The sequence below is a fragment of the Haliotis cracherodii genome, unplaced genomic scaffold (genome assembly GCF_022045235.1).
Source record: "Haliotis cracherodii isolate W230 unplaced genomic scaffold, xgHalCrac1.p SCAF_13, whole genome shotgun sequence".
NCBI classification, from domain to species: Eukaryota; Metazoa; Mollusca; class Gastropoda; order Lepetellida; family Haliotidae; genus Haliotis; species Haliotis cracherodii.
Genome location: NW_027266268.1, coordinates 3688309 through 3711867, shown reverse-complemented (window position 1 = coordinate 3711867; position 23559 = coordinate 3688309). Strand labels below are relative to the sequence as shown.

General features: G+C 40.4%; 1 protein-coding gene across 1 annotated transcript in view; it reads left to right on the top strand.

Annotated features, from left to right (window-relative positions):
• LOC139459516 (coiled-coil domain-containing protein 180-like) overlaps positions 1–23559 on the top strand; it is a 91043-nt gene that overhangs the window by 52560 nt on the left and 14924 nt on the right. Inside the window, exons 18-28 of the mRNA XM_071241031.1 lie at positions 9179–9462; positions 11239–11320; positions 11837–11930; positions 12652–12832; positions 14926–15072; positions 17579–17755; positions 19015–19198; positions 19905–20040; positions 20532–20603; positions 21418–21517; positions 23071–23322. Of these exons, the coding sequence (XP_071097132.1) occupies positions 9179–9462; positions 11239–11320; positions 11837–11930; positions 12652–12832; positions 14926–15072; positions 17579–17755; positions 19015–19198; positions 19905–20040; positions 20532–20603; positions 21418–21517; positions 23071–23322 (1709 nt within the window). The remainder of the gene's footprint in view (positions 1–9178; positions 9463–11238; positions 11321–11836; positions 11931–12651; positions 12833–14925; positions 15073–17578; positions 17756–19014; positions 19199–19904; positions 20041–20531; positions 20604–21417; positions 21518–23070; positions 23323–23559) is intronic.

The following is a 23559-nucleotide window of genomic DNA, read 5'->3' as shown; positions in this document are numbered from 1 at the left end:
TGGTTGTTGCCTTTTTATTTTTTTCATCATACCTGGATGATATCCCAGAAATCTTGACTAGTTCGCGACTGGTGACTGGTAACAACATAAGTCACTTTTATTGATAGTATAAGGGTGTATCGTCACATTGGTCAACAAAATGAAATATAGTTTTGTCTTGGAAACAATAAGGAAATGTAGGTACCTTTAGGGTCGTCATCGGTAATGGTGACAAAGGTTTGATAAGTCACTTGCTTGGTATTGAGCAGTTTTCATTTGTACTTTTGTGACTTTTAACACAAATTAAATATTTCACCTGATTATTAGTTATTTTATCGTTTGGATATGTTATGGTCAATGTGTAAAATGACAAAACATTTCACTTATGTCACTTATAAATGCCTGAATATTCTGTTGACTGAAAAATCGGTCCAGTTGCTTTGTTATGATAATGAATTCCAAACATTTTGATGTTTTATTTCATCACCCAGTGACTGAAAGTGATAGGATTAAAAGAAAACTAAAGTCAAAGTACATTTCTATATTTTTAGCTCCTAATCATCCTAATTGGTCTATTGTGATGTTTTAAGCCCTTTGAACGTCTTAATAACTTCTTAGTCAGTCTGTTAAATAGATGGACAAATCTTTTTGTCAATTTGTAAAATGACTGAAATATTAAGACATTTTATAAATTTCCTGAGTGGATCACATTTTACACATTGACTGTAACATATACACACGCCTGCAAATGAAAAGGCTTGTGAAAACAGCGCCTTTGTGTTGTCTGTTTTGCATCGAAGATCTTCCCAACAAAAAGGTAGAGGAACAAGAACAATTCTGTTCAATGCAACAGCAAATGAATGAAACAAAATGCAAACAACATAATTAAAACTGACCAAAGTTATATGTGTAGTATTAAGCTGTTACTTTGTTCAAGGAATGTTTCCGTCAGTACCCATTAAAAGGAACAACATCCCATACACCTGCAGCTGTACAAAGAAACTTGTTCCTGGTCACATGTCAGAATATTTCACCCAACTTTAATCCTGGATTTAGGTTGAATAATTAGGTCATGTAAAATATACCCCACGCTTGGATATTAGTCATAGGTGATGTGAAACACACCACACCCTTTGGACATGGGTCATGTAAAATATACCCCACCCTTGGACATAGGTGATATAAAATATACCACACCCTTGGACATAGGTGATATAAAATATACCACACCCTTGGACATGGGTGATATAAAATATACCACACCCTTGGACATAGGTGATGTAAAATATACCACACCCTTGGACATAGGTGATATAAAATATACCACACGTTTGGACACAGGTGATGTAAAATATACCACACCCTTGGACATAGGTGATGTAAAATATACCACACCCTTGGACAGAGGTGATGTGAAATATACCACACCCTTGGACAGAGGTGATGTAAAATATACCACACCCTTGGACAGAGGTGATGTAAAATATACCACACCCTTGGACAGAGGTGATGTGAAATATACCACACTCTTGGACATAGGTGATATAAAATACACCACACCCTTGGACATAGGTGATGTAAAATATACCACACCCTTGGACATAGGTGATGTAAAATATACCACCCCCTTGGACCTAGGTGATATAAAGTATACCACACCCTTGGACATAGGTGATATAAAGTATAACACACCCTTGGACATAGGTGATGTTATATGTACCCCTCCCTTGGACATAGGTGATATAAAGTATACCAAACCCTTGGACAAAGGTGATATAAAATATACCACACCCTTGGACATAGGTCACGTAAAATATACCACACCCTTGGACCTAGGTCATGTAAAAGTTACCACACCCTTGGACTTAGGTCATGTAAAATGTACCCCACCCTTGGGCATGGGTGATGTAATCCTTATGGAGATAGGAAATACAAACATGGAGATCTAGAACTGTCTATAATTCCTTCTGTACAAAGTAATTAGTGTTAGAGAGCGGCCTGTTTCCACCCTGTGTCTGACTTGGTCTCTCAGCAGTAACGGTATTTGCAGCCTCCACAACTACCTCACCAGAGCTTTAGATAAACTGTTGGATTTTTTGGGTAGTTTACCCAGGGGTTGATTTTGATTGAGTATTCAAGACTTTTGTACCATGTTTCTTGACATTTGGGTATTTAAACATGTTTCGTAACAATTTCTAGTGTATTTCAGGTGGTAAATGATAGAGAATTTGGTTACAGATGGTAAATGGCAGGTGTGTGTTTCAGGTGGTAAATGACAGGTATGTTGGTTTGAGAATGTTAGTGATGATAACTGATACCATGTAGTGATTTGTGTTTATTCAGTATGTGACAGGTGAAATATGCCCAGAATTACTGTAATTGTTTTGTAACAAAAGAGTATCAGCAGACAACCCCTGTCTGTGACATCACATCCGGTGACCTTTGCACTTACTGAAACATTGCTGTCAGATCTCACAGTCTTTATTTTCATTTCTCTCTCGTCATATTCACTGGAAATATTGTTGATATTAAAATAGCAATAAGTTACACTGAGGTCCAATGAAACCTGCCGTGTTTGATTTTCATACATCTGCTAACATTACGACACAGGATTTGTTCTTTTGTATAGCGAAAATATCTCACCAAAACACTTAACTTTATTATTGGTGATTATTTAAAAGTCGTTTATTGTATCCTGAAAATTCTATAACATGACACGTGAGATTATTCCTTATATTCTCATTTCTGCAACTGACACGATGACCTCGAAAATGGCAGGCGTGTGTGTTACAGGTGGTAAATTATAGCTATGTTGGTTACAGATGGTAAATGGTAGGTGTGTGTGTTTCAGGTGGTAAATGCAGGTGTGTGTGTTTCAGGTGGTAAATGCAGGTGTGTGTTTCAGGTGGTAAAGGCAGATGTGTGTGTTTCAGGTGGTAAATGATAGCTATGTTGGTTACAGATGGTAAATGGCAGGTGTGTGTTACCTGTGGTAAATGATAGCTATGTTGGTTACAGATGGTAAATGGCAGGTGTGTGTGTTACCTGTGGTAAATGATAGCTATGTTTGTTACAGATGGTAAATGGCAGGTGTGTGTGTTACCTGTGGTAAATGATAGCTTTGTTGATTACAGATGGTAAATGGCAGGTGTGTGTGTTACCTGTGGTAAATGATAGCTATGTTGGTTACAGATGGTAAATGGCAGGTGTGTGTGTTACCTGTGGTAAATGATAGCTTTGTTGGTTACAGATGGTAAATGGCAGGTGTGTGTGTTACCTGTGGTAAATGATAGCTATGTTGGTTACAGATGGTAAAGGTAGGTGTGTGTGTTTCAGGTGGTAGAGGCAGATGTGTGTGTTTCCGGTGGTAAAGGCAGATGTGTGTGTGTTTCAGGTGGTAAAGGCAGGTGTGTGTGTGTTTCCGCTGGGAAAGGCAGGTGTGTGTGTGTTTCAGGTGGTAAAGGCAGGTGTGTGTGTGTTTTAGGTGGTAAAGGCAGATGTGTGTGTTTCAGGTGGTAAAGGCAGGTGTGTGTGTTCCCGGTGGTAAAGGCAGATGTGTGTGTGTTTTAGGTGGTAAAGGCAGATGTGTGTGTTTCCGGTGGGAAAGGCAGGTGTGTGTGTGTTCCCGGTGGTAAAGGCAGGTGTGTGTGTGTTTTAGGTGGTAAAGGCAGATGTGTGTGTTTCAGGTGGTAAAGGCAGGTGTGTGTGTGTTTCAGGTGGTAAAGGCAGGTGTGTGTGTGTTTCAGGTGGTAAAGGCAGATGTGTGTGTTTCAGGTGGTAAAGGCAGGTGTGTGTGTGTTTCAGGTGGTAAAGGCAGGTATGTGTGTTTCAGGTGGTTAAAGCTGGCCTATGTGTTTCAGGTGGTAAATGGTACATAGGTGTGTTACTGGTAGTAGACAGTGTGAATTGGGTGTTGTAGGCCAGTAATTGTTTCCCATCCAGGGCTTCCAAACAAACATGACTGCGCCACTACCTTGTGATCTGTGCAGCCACACTTATCATCTCATTCATTCTGTGTAACGCCTACACGTGTTATACTTCATACTTGTTATGTCAGAAGTTCTGGATATGTAAGGATTTCTTTTAGTCTCTGTGATTTTATTTTTTTTGTGAATGTTTGTCCCGTTGTTGACATATGCGTCTCATCGGCATTAAATATTTTAGACGACACATTTAGCTTCAAAAAGTTGTTTGTCTTGTGTCAAAATGTCTCATAGGCTCTCAGCCAGAACTAATTCTCCAAAGCTTTTTCAACATGACAACTATCACATATGCTCTGCTGGACTAGCTATAGAAGTCAGCCCAGATTCTTCATATTTCTTGGTTTGGAGATTAGATTGTAAATATAAAAAGTCATGGTGAGTAGGTGGAGGATAAAATAATTTGAAAACACTTTTCAGAATATTTTGTTTGTTCTTCAAAACAATATCTGAATATGTTGCAATTTATGCATGATTGTCACATCATTTCACCTATTATAACCTATTGTCTTGCAGTTTTACCCATTGTAACCTATGTCTTGTTGTTTTACCCGTTATAACCTATTGTCTTGCAGTTGTACAATGTGAGAAGCCCATGTCTGGTGTCTCCGGCCGTGATATTGCTGGAATATTGTTAAAGCGGCGTAAAACCATACTCACTTACACACTGTAAATTATCCGTGTGTGGACAGGACAAAGTATTGGTTATTATGTCAGGGTGCAATGATACCAACAGCTTATGACACTGAGCGCCACTGAAATTTTGATCCATGAGATCTTGCATTTACACAATGGATTGATCCAACGGCCACACTTACCATGTCCATAGTAAAGTATTGGAGTTTGTACAGCCAGTCTTTGTTTGCACAAAATCTGTATGTAGAACCCCTTACAATAAAAAATTGACAGCCATACCTTGCCAGGTCAACCAGAATCACAACTGAAGACTTTGTTAGGTTGTGAGTAACATGTTTGGCATATTCGTCAGTCCTCACCTCTCCCTGCGTGTTATTTACAAAAACATAGCAAACCAATCCACATGCTTGGATCATAAATGCAAGTATGCTTTCAAAATATTTACTCTTAAGGAGCCAAATCACAGAAAATTGAAAAGATGACCATATATTTTAAAATGCCAACTTGCGCAAATACAGACTAAATGTCCACGTGAGGACAGGGGTCACTTTCAGCTTGTCCTTGAATATCAGGAGTGGACATGAAAGATATTTGTTTGCTAACAAGTCAGCTTGAGATTATCAATTCACAATGTTAACATGTTTTCAGATCAATGAGATCTGTGCAACAGGTGTGTAAGCCAATCAGTGACCCATGGTCTTATCAAACGTCAATACAGACCCACAGCTTCACAAACATAGGTTGGCCTCTGTCTAGAGTTTGTAAATAGTGATGTGTGAAATTGAAACAGAATCTATATGTAATTAAAGTAACTGTCCATTAGTAAATGTCACTCATCCTTCCAGAATTTTACTGGACTCAGACTAGCAGACCCATATATTTCAAACCCGGCTGTTTAGTGCCATACACTATCCTTCAGATGACTTGATTTCTAGACTCTCTGAGGCATGACCGCCTACAGGGTCTAGTGGTAGAGTGTCCGCCCAGAGAGTCAGAGGTTCGATACCTGGCCGCGTCATACCAAAAGATGTTAAAAGATGTTACTTGTTGTTACCCTGCCTGTCGCTTGGCATAAAACGAGGACTAGTCAGCTCGGAGTCAGTATACTGTGTCTGAGTGGGGTATTCATGTTAAACTACGGCATGGTATTTCAGTGCGCTAGCACTTTAAAATCAGCTTTAGTCTGGACTAGTACAAGCAGCCACACAAACACACACAAGTGCTTGCACATCGCTACATAAGTGCAATAATCTTGGACGTTAAAGCCATTTCATCTTCATTTTACTGAAAATACGGGTTGTGCTCATTTCTGGAGCAGAACTCTTAAACCATTGTATGTTTTAGATAAAACTTGCTATTCAGATCAGTCTTGTGGTGAACTGATGCCTTTTGATGTTTTGGGATATTGAAAAATACTGAATAGCATTATTTATTTCTTCTCTGACCGTAAGGTATCAAATAGCAATCAACCAAAAGTTGGGTATAAGTAGCCAAACTCCATTTCCGAATTGCACCAGACTGGGGGGATATGTCATCTCCTGATGACTCATGTAAGCTTAGCGGTTAAATGTGTCTATGTGTAACTCATGTATGTTGTGTAAACCCTACCATTACCTGAGCCATGCAGAGAGTAGATGGCCGCAGGGCTGTAACACATGTTGCACAATAAATATTGAAGTTTGTGTTATTGGTTGGAGGACATGCTGGCTCCCTCTTGCTGAAACCAGGCCATCGTTTGAATTGTTGGTTAAAAATGTCTCAACATGCAAAGCACTGTATGCATTCATGAGTGAAGGAGGAAGGTAGCACACCCATGAAGATCCAGGGTAGAACAGGTCTTCAGCAACCCATGCTGGCCGTAGAGGCGACTATGCTGTCATGTGAGGCTGCTAACGGGATCGGGTTGTCAGGCTCACTGACTTTGTTGATGCATGTCATCATATGCCAATTGTGTGGATCGATGGTCATGATATGAATCACGGGATTGTGTGGTCCAGACTCGATTACTTACAGACTGCCGTCATATAGCTGGAATATTGCTGAGTGCAGCGTTAAACAACAAACAAACAAAGGAAGGTAGCGCATACAAACCTACAATCCCATTTAGCACTGACGATGACTTCCAGGTTGAGTTTGCTGTCTGTTGGCCTGGAATTAGAGTGTTTGAACGCCAATGTTCCATTGATTATGTTGTCAGTGATGTTTGCTATCTTATTGAAAATTAAATATGTATTAAGCAAACACTGGACTTGGTGCAGTGTGGGTGTGCTGTCAAGCAGATTATTGATTGTAAAACTTGGCTCACTTAGTACGAGTAAGTAAAAGTCAATATTGACATGTGACAAAACTACTCACAAATCATCTGAGACTGACCTTGCTGCCGATTTTCATTATCACAAAATTGAAGACATCAAAAGAAAACATTCATTTGGAAGGAACAGTTCAAATGTGTAGATTGCATAACATCAAATATTTAATAGCACCTGCCAAATTGACAGACACTGTTGATCCCCTACTAGCTGGACACCATGTGTAGACCTAAAGAACAGAGACAGACTGGGTTCCCTGCTCATAGTTTGAGGTGATCGTTGTAAGTTTAGCCACTAATCTGAAGCCCAAGTCTACTAAAATTCTGTTAGGTCTAGTAACCCCAGCTAATAATAATCAATATGATAACAGTAAAATCTGTTGAAAATTATGATTAGAGCCAAGCTCAAGTTAGTATAGTAGACTGAAAAGTATTTTGCACATGTTGTAATGAACTGTTTGAGACCTAAAGTATACTTGATTGTCCTCACCCAATTGTTTGGGTAGCTTGGTTTGAGAAATTGATTAGTTGTATCAAGTTTACATTTGACAGCTGAGGATAATAGTGATTTTGTTCTGACCTTATTTAAATAAAACATATTGGAGATATTTCCTTGGATATACAACTTCTTTATAACAATGAATGCAATGTTTCTGTGTAGATATTCAGTGTTGTCAAGCTAGTGGTAACGTTGATGTATGGCCTATGATTGGCTTTTCTTTCTGCAGAGTTTTACGGAAGCATAATATTTAGTCCTGTATGCATAAAGATCAAGGTTGGCCACAAATTATATCCATTGCAAGTCCCATTGGACTCAAAAGAGTTGATGTTGGAATGATAAAAATTAATTTTCTTGAAGCATGTATGAAAGTTTTATCTGATATTTCTGTTCTGGTAAGAAATACAGTCAATGTTCTGTTTGGTTGTTTCCACTCAATCACTATGTGTGATACAAGCAGGGACACCCCCATCTACATCAAGCCTCAGGCAGCACACATACTTTGTAGTTTATTTGCTGTTGGAACCCATGAAGATCTGGGGTAGAATAGGTATTCATCAACCCATGCTAGCTGTAAAAGGCGACTATGCTTGTCGTAAGAGGCGACTAACGAGATCGGGTGGTCAGGCTCGCTGTCTTGGTTGATGCAGGTCATCGATTCCAATTGCGTGGATCGATGTTCATGATGTCAATCACTGGATTGTCTGGTCCAGACATGATTATTTACAGACCGCTGTCATAGAGCTGGAATACTGCTGAGTGCGGCGTTTACAAACAAACAATATTATTTGCTGTTGGTGCACAGTGGTTGTCTGGGACCACCATTTTAATGCCTAGGATCCACACAACTTGTTAGATGGATGCCCATGCATGTATCCACAAACAAGATGTGTTTTGGTTATTATCCCCAGCAACGAATCGGGAGGAAGATGTAGAAATGGGAGTGGTCCATCCATCCTGCAGTCCATCACATTTTGTTGCCTGAGCTTAACTCAAAGACCGTTCAATATTTCTTGATCCAACTTTGCACAGATATCAGTCTAGCCATGAACTGGTGCCTTTTGCTATTTAGGAATTAAGGGTTGTTGGGGGAGTATAAAAGAAAGTTTGAAAAAAACTAATAAAATAGATTACAAACATAAGTTGAGATATATAATGAACACTTTATATTACCAGACAGTGTAATAACAGGATTAAATTGGGTACTTCAGTATGGACTTGTTGACATGGTATTTTTGGTGTAAGAAAATGGCGATAATGTCTTTACATAGGGGGAAAAAAATATCAAAATTTACTGGGGGCATGTTTTATATGCACCCCATCTAAACAGCTGTATTTGGGGGGCAGGGGGTGCAGTATACTGAAGAAAATATGGTAAAATGTTTAATAAAGAGAGTAATATGGGGTGGTTTGGGATAGTGGAGGCCTAGGGAGTGCTGAACCTGATGCTGGGGTGAGTGGCTTGGAATCCTGCAGTTTAATTTAGTTTTGATGAGGAAACAGGTCGGCTGTGGACGAGTTAGCTTGAAGCTGTTGCAGTTATGTTTGTGCCTCTTTTTGTTTAAGTGATGGTGCCAGTGAGACTGATAGTGTTCACAGGTTGTCATCCCCTACTTTAGGACAGTGGGGACATTGGCCTGTGTGATATTGTGTTTATTTTGTGTATTGGACTATCAAGGGTTGTGTGTAGCACAAACTCTTAGTTGGGACATGTCTGTTGGTGGTTTGTTTGCTGAGATTGTTAATATATTGAAGATATTTTACTGCCTTTTCCAGAAACCTTCATCAAGTCAGCTGCCACTGGCTGTCAGTGAGGTATTGTCGACAGAGCGGGGCACAACCTTCTATGTGCTGACAGTCGCTGGGGAACATGGAATACCTCAAGACAGCCCAAGGTCAGTACCGGGCACGCCCACCAAGAGGTCTGTGCCGGCCACGCCCCCCAAGAGGTTGCTGACCCCGGCGTTCATGACTGAAGAACCAATGGTTGATGACAACATGCCAGAGTATATCAAGAGCGTGGACATTCCCTCCTCACTCCTCATAGAAGTTAGAAAAAAGTAAGAATATTTTGTTGTTTCACAGCTCCAACCAGGGTTCACCTTTCACCTGACTGGGACATCCCTCGTAATATCAATCACTGATTTGTCTGACTCCTACTTGATTATTTGCAGGCTGTGTTCAAGAACAACCAAAAAGAACAAATGAAAGATGGCTTTAAACCCTTGTCACTCATGTCATTATTTATTTTACAAAAGTAGAAGCCTCTCAAATATTTTGATCGTACTTTCTATTCCAAGAGCTGTTTGGTTCAGTCCCTCTGGAGCAGTGTTTGATCTTGCCTCATACTACCAAGGCCAAACTATGGGCTTACTTAGTCTGTGACAAAAACTATCAAGTTTACTAACCTAGTCCTGTAACTCGACTTCATTCTTTTTTAGTAGATCTTAGTGTTAATGTATGGTTACCAAACCAAAATAAATTGTTACTAGACTTGGGCTTCAGACTAGCAGTTAAAGCCACAGACTGTACTTAGATAACAGATGGTATGCTCCATTTCATAATTCAAATACACCCCTGCTTCCCATATAAAGGGAAACAACTATCACTGTATATTTTCCTAATGTTTGAAGATGCATAAAATCCTTCTCACTTTTCTAAGGTGGGTTCTTCATTAATGATCTGGATTCTTTGAATTCTTGATTAGAAACACTTTTGGAAGTGATTAACATCTGCATTGTTCAGCTCACTTAATCTCAGCATTGTATTATCCGTTTCCATAATGATGCAATAATTGACACTCAAATGCAGCTCCATTTCAATGCTCAACATTAAGGTGTCATGTTTAGTAGCTTTTTTGCATGATCTGACATGTAAAATGGGCTGTTTGATTGGCTCGTAGCATTTATAAATGTTGTTATAATTGGCTTTTGCTAACATGGGTAAAGATCTCTAGACACATTTTGGAAAATCAACAATGCAGCGGTTGTGTCACATCTTTCAAAATGCTTTTGTGTGTATTTACTGAATCAGAGTACCATTGCACAGTTGAAGGCAGACCTTCCCATTCAGGAATAGGGCTAGCTGAACAGCAAGGGTAAAAGTCAGACGATGACAGCTCTACTGTCACAATCAGTGAAACATCATCCCGGTCCAACTACTTATTACAAAAGAAGGGGACGGCTGTTTTTCCTTGGCTGTTTTCTTTTTACTAAAATAAGAATTTAATGACTCAAACTTCCATACCAGCACCCTCCCATGCTTAGAGTAACGATCACCAAGTAGTTGGTGAAGCCCCTTCACAATGACTCTCCCTTCTCCCGTTTGAGGGGGCACGAGTGGCCCAGTCGTCTAAGGCACCGCGATTCGCTGTGCAGAGTTGCGTCCCTTAGGCACGCCAGAAACCTATGATTGTGGGTTCGAATCCCAGTTCGCCCCGATTATGTTTCTAGGTTTGTCAGCACCATACCCGTGCTCGTGGGTTTCACCGAAGTGGTAAACGTTTGAGACCTGCATCACTTCGGGCTTTTTCTCCCTCATTAAGCTGACACGCCGTGATATGACTGGAATACTGTTAAAAGCGGCGTTAAACCCAACTCACTCACTCACTCACTCTCCCGTTTGAAAATGCCCTCTCCCCCTCCCCCTTTTAAAAAGTTCCCCTTCCCCTCCCCTCTTTTAAACCGGCCCACCTTTTTTTCACTTGTGGGCCTGAAGGACTGTTCTATTTTGTCAACTGGAATGAAGGTCGTTTAATGTATGGTTATACTTGGAAACATGTCAGTTTTGCATGAGAGTTTTCCATTCTGTTCTCACCATGCAGTGATGTGTTGCAGGGTGAGGATGAACTTTCTGAACCACCTGGAAGACTGGATGACCCAGGCCGCTGAGCGAGCAAGCAGCGTTGTGGTGGCCAAGGTACGCCATGGTCATGAAGTGACAGTTAACTGTACTTATTGTTCTGTCCTCATCTGGCCAAGAGTCCAAGTTTGAGGACACTAAATTTAGTCATGTTAGTTGGAGTCTTTCTTCTTTTGTGGGATAAAATATGCCCCCAATAACTTACGCTTTGCACAAGAGGCCTCCAGTTAGATTTGGTGGTCATACTCTGTGCCTTGGTTGAATGAATGTCTTCATACTCCGACAAAATGTCAAGAATTGTTTTGCCTGGTCCAGATATTTTACAGGCTACCATAATATTGCTGGAATGTTCGGAGTGCAATGTTAAATGATAAACGAACAAAAACTTTAACATGACTGAACCTGTTCAGTAGATTTTACTCTTATTTGCTGTCTTTCAGAAATATACTAGGCCGAAAGAATTTATACCACAGACAACAGATCTTCATGAAATTTCATTGATTCCACTTTGACTAGTTGAGAGGACTGTCCAATGTTTGTGGTGTATTACAATATTGTCCTTGTCTCCATCAGTGTGAGGAGTTGAACAGTGAGCTTGATCTGCGCCTCCATCTGCACCAGCCCCGAGCCCGGCGGGCCGAGTTCGACGTCCACAACGTCAGAGCAGGTACGTGGATGCTGGACAAACTCATCTGCAGTGTTCAAAATTAACTATGGAAGTCACAGGGTCCTTGATACAGCCTTAATGTTAAAAGATAAATAGGTATGGTGTCCATAAATTCAAATAACATAGGAGCAAACCTCAAGGATCCCTGGACCCCCATTAATTTTGAACACTATCTGTGTCCGGTATCTCTGTAGTTGTCAGAACAACCCTTGTCTGTGTAGTTGTCAGAAAAACCATTGTCTGTGTAGTTGTCAGAACAACCATTGTCTGTGTAGTTGTCAGAACAACCATTGTCTGTGTAGTTGTCAGAACAACCATTGTCTGTGTAGTTGTCAGAACAACCATTGTCTGTGTAGTTGTCTGAACATCCATTGTCTGTGTAGTTGTCAGAACAACCATTGTCTGTGTAGTTGTCAGAACAACCATTGTCTATGTAGTTGTCAGAATAACCATTGTCTGTGTAGTTGTCTGAACATCCATTGTCTATGTAGTTGTCAGAACAACCATTGTCTGTGTAGTTGTCTGAACAACCATTGTCTGTGTAGTTGTCAGAACAACCATTGTCTGTGTAGTTGTTAGAACATCCATTGTCTATGTAGTTGTCAGAACAACCATTGTCTGTGTAGTTGTCAGAACAACCATTGTCTGTGTAGTTGTCAGAACAACCATTGTCTGTGTAGTGATGTGGCGGTCTAGTGAAGTCATCCCTTCTGTGTTGCAGCCGAGCTTGTGATGCACTCGGAGCGTGTGGCCCGTCACTGTAAGGGCATCCAGCAGACTCTCGCCGAACTCCGGCATCGCTTCAATGGCATGAGTCATGAACACAACAAGCTGGCACAGAAGTTCCGAGAGGATATCGAAGCTCTGGAGATCATCTTTATCAATGCTACAAAATCTTCAAGGTTAACACAGCAATCAGTACAAAAAGACATAAATATTTTAGTGATTGATAATAAGTGGATACCGTATTCGACCCATTAAGTGCCCAGAGCGCGTAAAAAAAGACAGAAAGGGTGGGGGGCGCTTATTGGGGACAATTCAGGTCAAATTGGCGTAAATTCATCAGTAAGCCTTACCAAATTTTTGTGTGTGAAGCGATTGGAAGATCGCACAACTCACCGTTATTAACAGCAACCACGGTCAGATTACCGCTATTGATGCCTTGAAACGAACTTAAGTTGACAGAGAATGGATACATATAATCATAAATGCCATACTATGAATCGTTAAAAGTCATATTTGTTTTTGTTGGACGATTCTATGTCAACACGTAATTCTCGCGATCACGCGATCACGCGATCACGTGCACGGGAGCCTTGACGGTGACTGGTCAGACTGGTTCCATGTAAAAAATAATACCCGGCAATAGCGATCAGCTGCTTCGCTTAGGGTTATTATTATTTTAAATCTGTTTAGTAAAAGCTGCATCTAAATTAACAAGATATTGGAATATATTAATCCTGATAAAAAAATAGTTTCAGATACAACTTTTGCCGATCCTTGCATTTAAAATCCTGTAAAGTTATATCATTGGGTGTGTCTTGACCGAATCACCGGTAGATTCCAAGAAACGTGTGTACAGCTGATTGCTGTGTCCGGCTTAGTTTATGAGAAAATACACAAGGTAATCTTAATCCCTGGATATAAAACGATGCCTAGCTGAACAAAAAATACAATTTAAACGGTAAATCAACATGTCTGGTGATTTTTTTATCTCAAATTTTGAATTTGTATACTGACGAAGTTTCTCATCACCCATTCGTTTGCTGGACTTCGCTGAATGGGTACTGTGTCATTTTTTTCTGCGCATGATATTCAAAGTCACAAATATCTAAAATAAACAGAATACATTCATGCCCCGCTTATACGGACTTCAAATATCCGGAAACCTCAGTTCCCCGACGATTTTCATTTAAAACGAAATAATTACTATATAAATTTTCGGAACCAGGAAGGGGGGGGGGAGGGGCGCTTAATGGGTCGAATACGGTATTTGTATTTTCTTGTTAAAATACATGTTTATCTCAATGACAATCTCATTAACATCAGATTTCCCAAACCATGGAAAGTCACATCAGGTTAACTTTCTTATCGGCCAATCAGCATTGAGTCTTCTAAATTATTGCTACAAGTGAGCGGAGCATGCAGACCAGCATATCTGATTTTTGTATCTCGACTACTTCCGAATGTAGATAAATGAGACTGCTCCATTATTTGTGGTAGATATTTGATCAATCTCATTAAAATCAGATTTTAGTTTTCGCTATCGCTAAACAAAGATCTGAGAACATCCCATTACGGGTCATGTCAGAACGACCTTTCATCCAACCAATCAGAGCGGCGCTTACCGGATCATGAAAGTGACAGTCGGAATGTGTTTTCTGATCATGCAACCACGATATATTTAACACGGGGTATTCCGAACGACAGTTACTGGTTTTATGATTATATCCATACAATCTGGGCCATCTATGAACCATTCCAGAATGTTCTTCTTATCAGTTTTAAAATTTTTAATCGAGAATACGTCAAAATATGTTTCAACGTGTAGTCGCCAGTTGGAAACTAGTGTCATAAAGCTCGAGAAAGCTGCCTTCTGATTGGCCAATGTCGATTTCTTGTCAGACATTTCATTGGTCGGTCAAAATTCGCAAAAGGTCGTTCTGACGTGACCTGTAATATGATGTCCTCAGATCTTTGTTTAGCGGTAGCGTGAACGAAAGTCTGATTTTAATGAGATTTATATTTGATACACCTTGTACTTTCTGAGCACCATGGCATCTACACCCAAAAAGCAGTACAATCGAGTGTTTGTTTATGTTCTATGTGTGTGTTTTCAAAATTACAAGTCAAAGTGGTTAAACAAAAGGAATTAGTGATTTAGGAATAACAGAATATTTGTTCCTTGTGGAATATTGCTGCCCAAACTAACTCACTCACTCACTCACTCACTCACTCACTCACTCACTCACTCACTCACTCGGTGTGTTTCCAGACTTGTGGCTCTACAGAACCAGCTGAGTGTAGAGCTTGACAAGTTCATGTCGGTGATCCGCACGTCTCTCCGTAAGTTCCGCCAGTACCTTGACGAGACGCTCCAGATGCTCCGCGAGTCTAACGCGAGGTTCATCAAGTCCTTCAAGTGAGTAACAATGAGTAGACATTGCCAGTTGATCAACCTGTACACTGTAGAGACGAGTAGACATTGCCAGTTGATCAACCTGTACACTGTAGAGACGAGTAGACATTGCCAGTTGATCAACCTGTACACTGTAGAGATGAGTAGACATTGCCAGTTGATCAACCTATACACTGTAAAGACGAGTAGACATTGCCAGTTGATCAACTTGTACACTGTAAAGACGAGTAGACATTGCCAGTTGATCAACTTGTACACTGTAAAGACGAGTAGACATTGCCAGTTGATCAACTTGTACACTGTAGAGACGAGTAGACATTGCCAGTTGATCAACCTGTACACTGTAGAGACGAGTAGACATTGCCAGTTGATCAACCTGTACACTGTAGAGACGAGTAGACATTGCCAGTTGATCAACCTGTACACTGTAGAGATGAGTAGACATTGCCAGTTGATCAACCTATACACTGTAAAGACGAGTAGACATTGCCAGTTGATCAACTTGTACACTGTAAAGACGAGTAGACATTGCCAGTTGATCAACTTGTAGACTGTAGAGACGAGCAGACATTGCCAGTTGATCAACTTGTAGACTGTAAAGACGAGTAGACATTGCCAGTTGATCAACTTGTACACTGTAAAGACGAGTAGACATTGCCAGTTGATCAACTTGTAGACTGTAGAGACGAGCAGACATTGCCAGTTGATCAACTTGTAGACTGTAGAGATGATTTGACATTGCCAGTTGATCAACCAACAGAATGTAGAGATGAGTTGACAATGCCAGTTGATCAACCAACAGAATGTAGAGATGAGTTGACATTGCCAGTTGATCAACCAACAGAATGTAGAGATGAGTTGACTCTGCCAGTTGATCAACCAACAGAATGTCGCGATGAATTGACATGGTTGATCAAGTAGACATTGCCAGTTGTCTCTACATTGTATTGGTTGATCAAGTTGACATTGCCAATGGTCTCTACGTTGTATTGGTGGATCAAGTAGACATTGCCAATGGTCTCTATGTTGTATTGGTGGATCAAGTAGACATTGCCAATGGTCTCTACATTGTATTGGTGGATCAAGTAGACATTGTCAGTTGTCTCTACATTGTATTTGTGGATCAAGTAGACATTGCCAATGGTCTCTACATTGTATTGGTGGATCAAGTAGACATTGTCAGTTGTCTCTACATTGTATTGGTGGATCAAGTAGACATGCCCAGTTGTCTCTACATTGTATTGGTGGAACCATTACACATTGCCAGTTGTCTCTACATTGTATTGGTGGATCAAGTAGACATTGCCAATGGTCTCTACATTGTATTGGTGCATCAAGTAGACATTGTCAGTTGTCTCTACATTGTATTGGTTGATCAAGTAGACATTGCCAATGGTCTCTACATCGTATTAGTTGATCAAGTAGACATTGTCAGTTGTCTCTAAATTGTATTTGTGGATCAGTTGTCAGTTGTCTCTACATTGTATTGGTGGATCAAGTAGACATTGTCAGTTGTCTCTACATTGTATTGGTTGATCAAGTAGACATTGCCAATGGTCTCTACATTGTATTGGTTGATCAAGTAGACATTGTCAGTTGTCTCTAAATTGTATTCGTGGATCAGTTGTCAGTTGTCTCTACATTGTATTGGTGGATCAAGTAGACATTGTCAGTTGTCTCTACATTGTATTGGTTGATCAAGTAGACATTGCCAATGGTCTCTACATCATATTGGTTGATCAAGTAGACATTGTCAGTTGTCTCTACATTGTATATGGTTGATCAAGTAGACATTGTCAGTTGTCTCTACATTGTATTTGTGGATCAAGTAGACATTGCCAATGGTCTCTACATCGTATTGGTTGATCAAGTAGACATTGTCAGTTGTCTCTACATTGTATTTGTGGATCAAGTAGACGTTGCCAATGGTCTCTACATTGTATTGGTTGATCAAGTAGACATTGTCAGTTGTTTCTACATTGTATTGGTGGATCAAGTAGACATTGTCAGTTGTCTCTACATTGTATTGGTGGATCAAGTAGACATTGCCAATGGTCTATACGTTGTATTGGTGGATCAAGTAGACATTGTCAGTTGTCTCTACATTGTATTGGTGGATCAAGTAGACATTGCCAATGGTCTCTACATTGTATTGGTGGATCAAGTAGACATTGCCAATGGTCTCTACATTGTATTGGTTGATCAAGTAGACATTGTCAGTTGTCTCTACATTGTATTGGTGGATCAAGTAGACATTGTCAGTTGTCGCTAGGTTGTATTGGTGGATCAAGTAGACATTGTCAGTTGTCTCTACATTGTATTGGTGGATCAAGTAGACATTGTCAGTTGTCTCTACATTGTATTGGTGGATCAAGTAGACATTGCTAATGGTCTCTACATTGTATTGGTGGATCAAGTAGACATTGCCAGTTGTCTCTACATTGTATTTGTGGATCAAGTAGACATTGCCAGTTGATCAACCTATAGAATGTGTTCTGTGTTACTGCAGGGTTTTCTCAGATGGAGGCAACTTCTGTCCAGATGAGATTGAGGAATATCGGAAGAAACTGGAGAAGATGTCCCAGAAGATAGACACGTCGGAGGGTTCCATCATGTCCGACCTGGAAGGAATGGAGTCGAAGAGACTGGAGCAGGCCACTAAAGTTGCCATAGAGTTCGAGGACAGGTGGGGACTGCAGCGGGTTTAATGAGGGACTCATTTGGCTGTTTGTGGGAGTTTGATTCACTTTGGTTCATGATGTATAGCAGCAGACACAGTTTCACACAGATTAATTACAGTGTCTACACCTTTTTTCTGGTTTCATTGTGTAACGGCACACACAGCAATGTTTTAGCTGTATCACGTCTGCCTGTAAATTATCGAATCTGGACCTGACCAACTAGTGATTGATACTATAAACAAGTCACCAAGCCCGACCTCACAATCCTTTAAGCTGCTTCTTATGACAACCATAGGTTGCTGGGAACTAATTATAACCCAGAGTCCCCACCCCACACAGGGTACTTATTACAAGTCTAGACATCGTCTGGAGATGGCCACCAGAATGTGGTCTTTCTTTCAATCTGTGCAAGGTATAAAGAGTAAAGGATTTTATAATTGATATTTTGAATTCAATTTGAACAGTACATTTTGAAAAGATATAGTGTGGAAATATTATGCTGGAAACTATCTTACAAGGAAAGGGAGTTAACTGACTCTAAAAGCCCAGTTTCCACGATTGCCGAAATATGCTGGAATTTCTGTGCTCGATCGTAGCGCCACCAGTGGGTATTACAAGTTATGTCCCTTCTATGCCCCTCCTATTGACCAGTTAGATTCCAACTCTCATATCACTTGCATTCAAACAAAATGGCGGCGCCCAGTCAAGACGATCTGATCGATGATAAAGATACATATTGTAATAAAACGGAACCTACCTTGTGAAGTGCATCAAATTATATGAGCACCTTGATATAAATCATGAAAAGATTTGAAAAATACCTGTCAATGCCCAGTTGACGATACACATCTTTTGCAATTCCTGCAGTCGACTGAAATCTTCACGCAGAAATTCATGTTGTCGACAAACTGGATGTTGATTTTGTTACACCGTTTTGATGGGACTATGCATGGACTCGGTAGTCCAGTCAAAATATAACTCCATAATTCCATCCTAGTTCGGCAAAGGTGGATACTGGACTTTCACAGTCAGTTAACTCCCTTACCTCGGGAAGATGCCTGGAAACTTGGAAGACATATTTGTATAACTGAATGTTTTACTCCCTAGATGAGTTTTAGCCCTGATCAGTGGGAAAGAGAGTGCAAATTAACATGAGAGTCAGGTGGTCAGTAGGATATCTTCCTGGATGGTGATATCAAAGAACCCCACAGTTCACACCTTGATAGATTCAGCTTGAGCTGATGATTGCACTTGATGTCCACAGGTTCAAGAGTCACATGTTTGACCTGATCTTCATGGAGAAGATCGCCAGATGGCTGACTAACACCCAGGTGAAGATCAAGGCCGAGGTGGCCAACAGTAACTCCCAGGCTCAACGACTGATGCAGCACCTCAATGACCTTGACCGCAGGATAGATGCATGTGAAAAACCCAACCTTGACAAGGAGGTGAGTCAGAAGGTGCCAATGACCATGACTTTATGGTAGATGAATTTGGGAAACCTAACCCTGACAAGTGTAAAATATTGCCTCAACTGGGAGGTGAGCTGGACAGTGTTTAACCTTGACCTTGACCTCTGCTTAGATGTCAGAAACTCAATCAAAACAAGGAATTGTGTTTGAGTCACTGACCATAGTTTAAGGATGAAAACAATTTTTTACATCTCAAAAATATAATCTCATTGACCTTTACTGAAAAATAAACGCTTTTCAGGGACAAAGAGAACTGTAAAATTACAGTGGGCATGAGTGTGAGTGATCATTCTCAACACAAATTACAAACAAATTTATGGATAATTATTACAATATTTTATGAATGCTTCATCACAGTTGTAAGGAATAGTGTATTTCATTTGCACTGAATTAAAAAGGAAATAGATGCATCACAATTGTAAACTAATGATTAGAATTAAATTTTCATTTGGAGTATTTCAACTTGAATTCAACCTGAATTGTCAGAGCTCCAAATAAGCTTTGTATCTGCATAAAATGCACAAAAATAAATTACTATTACCCAGTTACTCAAGGGAGTGAAAATACATTGACTACCCAAACAAAACTATATATGTGCATGATAACAAGTAAATACTAAATGGCTGAAAACGTTATCTGGAGCCCGGATACATAGATCATAAATCCATCTTCTGTATTCCAGCAAATCACATCCAGTCAGCTGAATGACAGCCTTAAAGCCTTACTGGAGGCGTTCCATGCACGCTGCGTGTACCTCAACTGTATGAAGGAGGGGCCGGCCCGACCCCAGTCTGCCAGCCTGCAGGGTAATCCAGCCACCCTTGAGTATAGGGGGTAGGGGAGTGTGGAGTGATACAATGCTTCTGCGTGGTCACTTGAGTAAAGCAATACATAGAAGAGCATCCTTTACCCCAGCAACCTCTGCTTGTCATGAGAGGCAACTGTATTGATCGGGGAGGCAGGACATGGTTCATTGCATGTCATCATACTCCAGTGGCATGGACTGTGCTCATAATATTAATCACTGGTTTGTCTGGTCTAGATTTGAGTATTTACATGCTACCAGTATATAGCGGGAATATTGCTGAGTAACATCAAACAAACAAGCAATATATATTCAACTGCAACCATCCAAGAAGATTTAATTGTGATGATCCAATATTGAACTAAATAATGTGAAATTTTTAGTTAAATATCCTTCTCTTTGACCAACCAGAATCATGGTTTTTATGATATTGTCTACTTATTTCTTTGTATTTTCACCAAGTATTAATGTTGGTTATTAATGTGGTTCTTTTTTTGTTGGTGTCAGGCTTTGCCAGAAAAAGGCGTCGGAGTTGTAATCTGTCATTTGCTACATCAGCTAGAATAGTATCATTTGGTATAGTGGTGCTTTCTAAAACACATCTTTTGTTCTTTATATTCATTTGTTTGATTTTTGTTTATTTGTTTTCCCTTTGTTGTTTTTATTTGGAAACATTGTCACTTTTGTTTTGCTAAGTTAATAGCCATGAAGTTTGGGGTCAGAATATGTCCCCAGTAACCTATGCTGGTTGTAAGGGGTAGCTTAATGGATCAAGTCCGATGACTTAGCTGATTGTGTGTCATTGTACCTCACTGACTTGGGTCGTTACTCATAACATCAATCACTGTGGAGGATCAAACCCTCCAAGCAGATGCTCAACTACTTGAGAACGGAGGTGGTAGGTTTGTCTGGTGCAGACCCAACTTCTTGCAGACTGCCATCATATAGCTGTAACATTGCTGGCATGTTGTTTAACTACAACCACGTACATCACTACATCTTCCTCAATGTATTTCATAAAATATAAAACAGATTTATCTAAATGTACAACATTAGAATAATTTTGTCTTGATATTTATCAACTTTGAGACTCTGCTATTCTTTGTTGGTTAGAATAGGTCCCCAGCAACCTATGCTTGTCATAATAGGCGACTAGATGGATCCGGTGGTCAGACTCAGTGACCTTGCCGATTATGTCATCATGTCTCGATGACGTTGATCGTTGCTCATGCTGTCAGTCACTGGTTGTCTGGTGTAGACTTTTGTAGATTGTTTAAAGGCTGTTGGATATGGCTGGAATATTGTTAAATGTGGCATAAAACAACACTCACTCACTTTGTAGTTCTTGTATGGTGGAGAATGATCATGGTGTCTATACCTCCTCTTGCAGCTGCTCGGGTCGGCTTTTCGTACGATGTGACGGCAGTCAGCAAACCCGGCAAACAGCCATCGGAAGATCCCTCTGTCGGAGTCATCAAGAGCATTCTCAAGTCAGTGGTTTGTTCCAGCTATGTTTATGTACTTTGGATTCACAAACCATATGGTATCAGATCACATCATATAGAGCCCTGAAGAGGACAAAACTATGTACTTGGTTCTCGGGACACCTTTGTTGCCTGGGTAACTGAATATCTAGATATCTGAGTCAGATACCAGTTATTACAAAGTCACACAACCCATCATAATGTATCAATGAAGTGCTTCCACCTCTGTTCTTTTTAAATTTTGAAAATCTAATAATGAATTTAAATGAAGCCTAAGGCATTTTGTTTTATGTATGTCTAGCGTTTATCTTTTGTCACTAAACCAGATTTCTGGAAAAATGAACATGCCACACGAAAGTGTTTGGTTATAATGAATATATGATGGTTATCGGAAGTCTGTGAGTCAGGTGTAGTAAATACAGTTGTTGTCCCAGAGCAGCAGTCATTGACATCGTATGGAACAATAAACCCCTGTTAATCCTAGTAGAATTGTTCCAAGTTAAATCATCAAGTAGAAATGTATGGATTAACAAACCACAAATATGTAGCAATGTTCCTTTCACAGAAGTACACATTCCAAACAGTAATCGTCCACAAGATGGGATTTCATTGTGTTAAAGGGGAACTAGCCTCATGTTCACTAGCAGTCCCAGCTGGTTCTGTGTCTGCTGCCTCAAGTTAATTCATGTATATCAAACCCGCAGTTCATGTTGGTGAGGTGAAATGGGCTTTAACATCGCATTCAAGATTATTGCACTTATATTGCAACATGCATTCACGTGTGTGTCTGTGTGTGTGTGTGTCTGTCTTGTACTAGTCCGGACGATTTTTATAGTGCTAGCCCACTAAGATACCAAGCCGCAGTTTACATGAATACCCCACTCAGACACAGTATACTATCCAAGCTGACCAGTCCTTGTTTTACTCCCTCAATGGCAAACGCCAGACAGGGTAACAACAAGTACCATCATCAACGTCTTTTGGTATAAAGCGGCCGTGGATTGAACCAATTAGCTTCTTATCGCCGGGCAGACGCTCTATCCACTAGACCACGGAGGCAGTCCGCAGTTCTTGATAAGCCTAATATCACAGAGATAATGTCCACACTGTGCAATGATTACACTGTCTAGACCTTGGCTGAGTAGCACAGAAGCACAGAATGTGGAGACTAGTCTGTAATATTGGGGTTATCAAGAACTGCTGACTGCCAAAGGACCCGTGAAGAATTGGTCTGCAGCAACCCATGCTTGCTTTAAAGGCAACTATGCTTGTCGTAAAAGGCGACTAATGGGATCGGGTGGTCAGGCTCGCTGACTTGGTTGATACATGTCATCCATCCCAATTGCATGGATCGATGCTCATAATATCAATCACTGGATTGTCTGGTCCAGACTCGATTATTTACAGACCGCCGTCATATAGCTGGAACGTTGCTGAGTGCGGCTTTAAACAACAAACCAACTTTAACAAAGCTAAACAGTGAAAAATCCTAATGTATTGGAAAATGCTTATAAAAAATGGTGGAACGTGTTGTTAATACTTCACTGATGTCTTTACAGAAGCCAGAAGAATAAGATGCGTTTTGGAATGGATGCTGAGCTGGATGGTGACACGATGACGCCGTCCACGACGATGCTGCCCACTTCCACCAGCATCACCCAGGACTTGGCCAGAGATAAGCAGAAGTCCTCCATGTCCCAGAGCTCCAACAAGCTCAGCAACATCGGGGAGAAGAAGGCCGGGAGTCGGCGCGGAACTCTCGGATCTATTGTCATGGACCTTAATGTTCCAGTCAAGAGAGTTCACTCAGGGTGAGTTGTGTTTAGTGGCACAGAAACTGTTCTGTCGCCATCTGTAACTTGAGTCCTTATTTGTAACTTAAAACATGGATATAATATTTATGTCAGGAAAACATTTATAAACTATGTGGAAATATGATGTAAATTTGCATGTGCTACAATATTGTGCTATGATAGTACGGAGTATGGGTCAGTTGGCCACATATAAACATTGATTAAGGGGTTAACTTGAAGACATATATGCATATT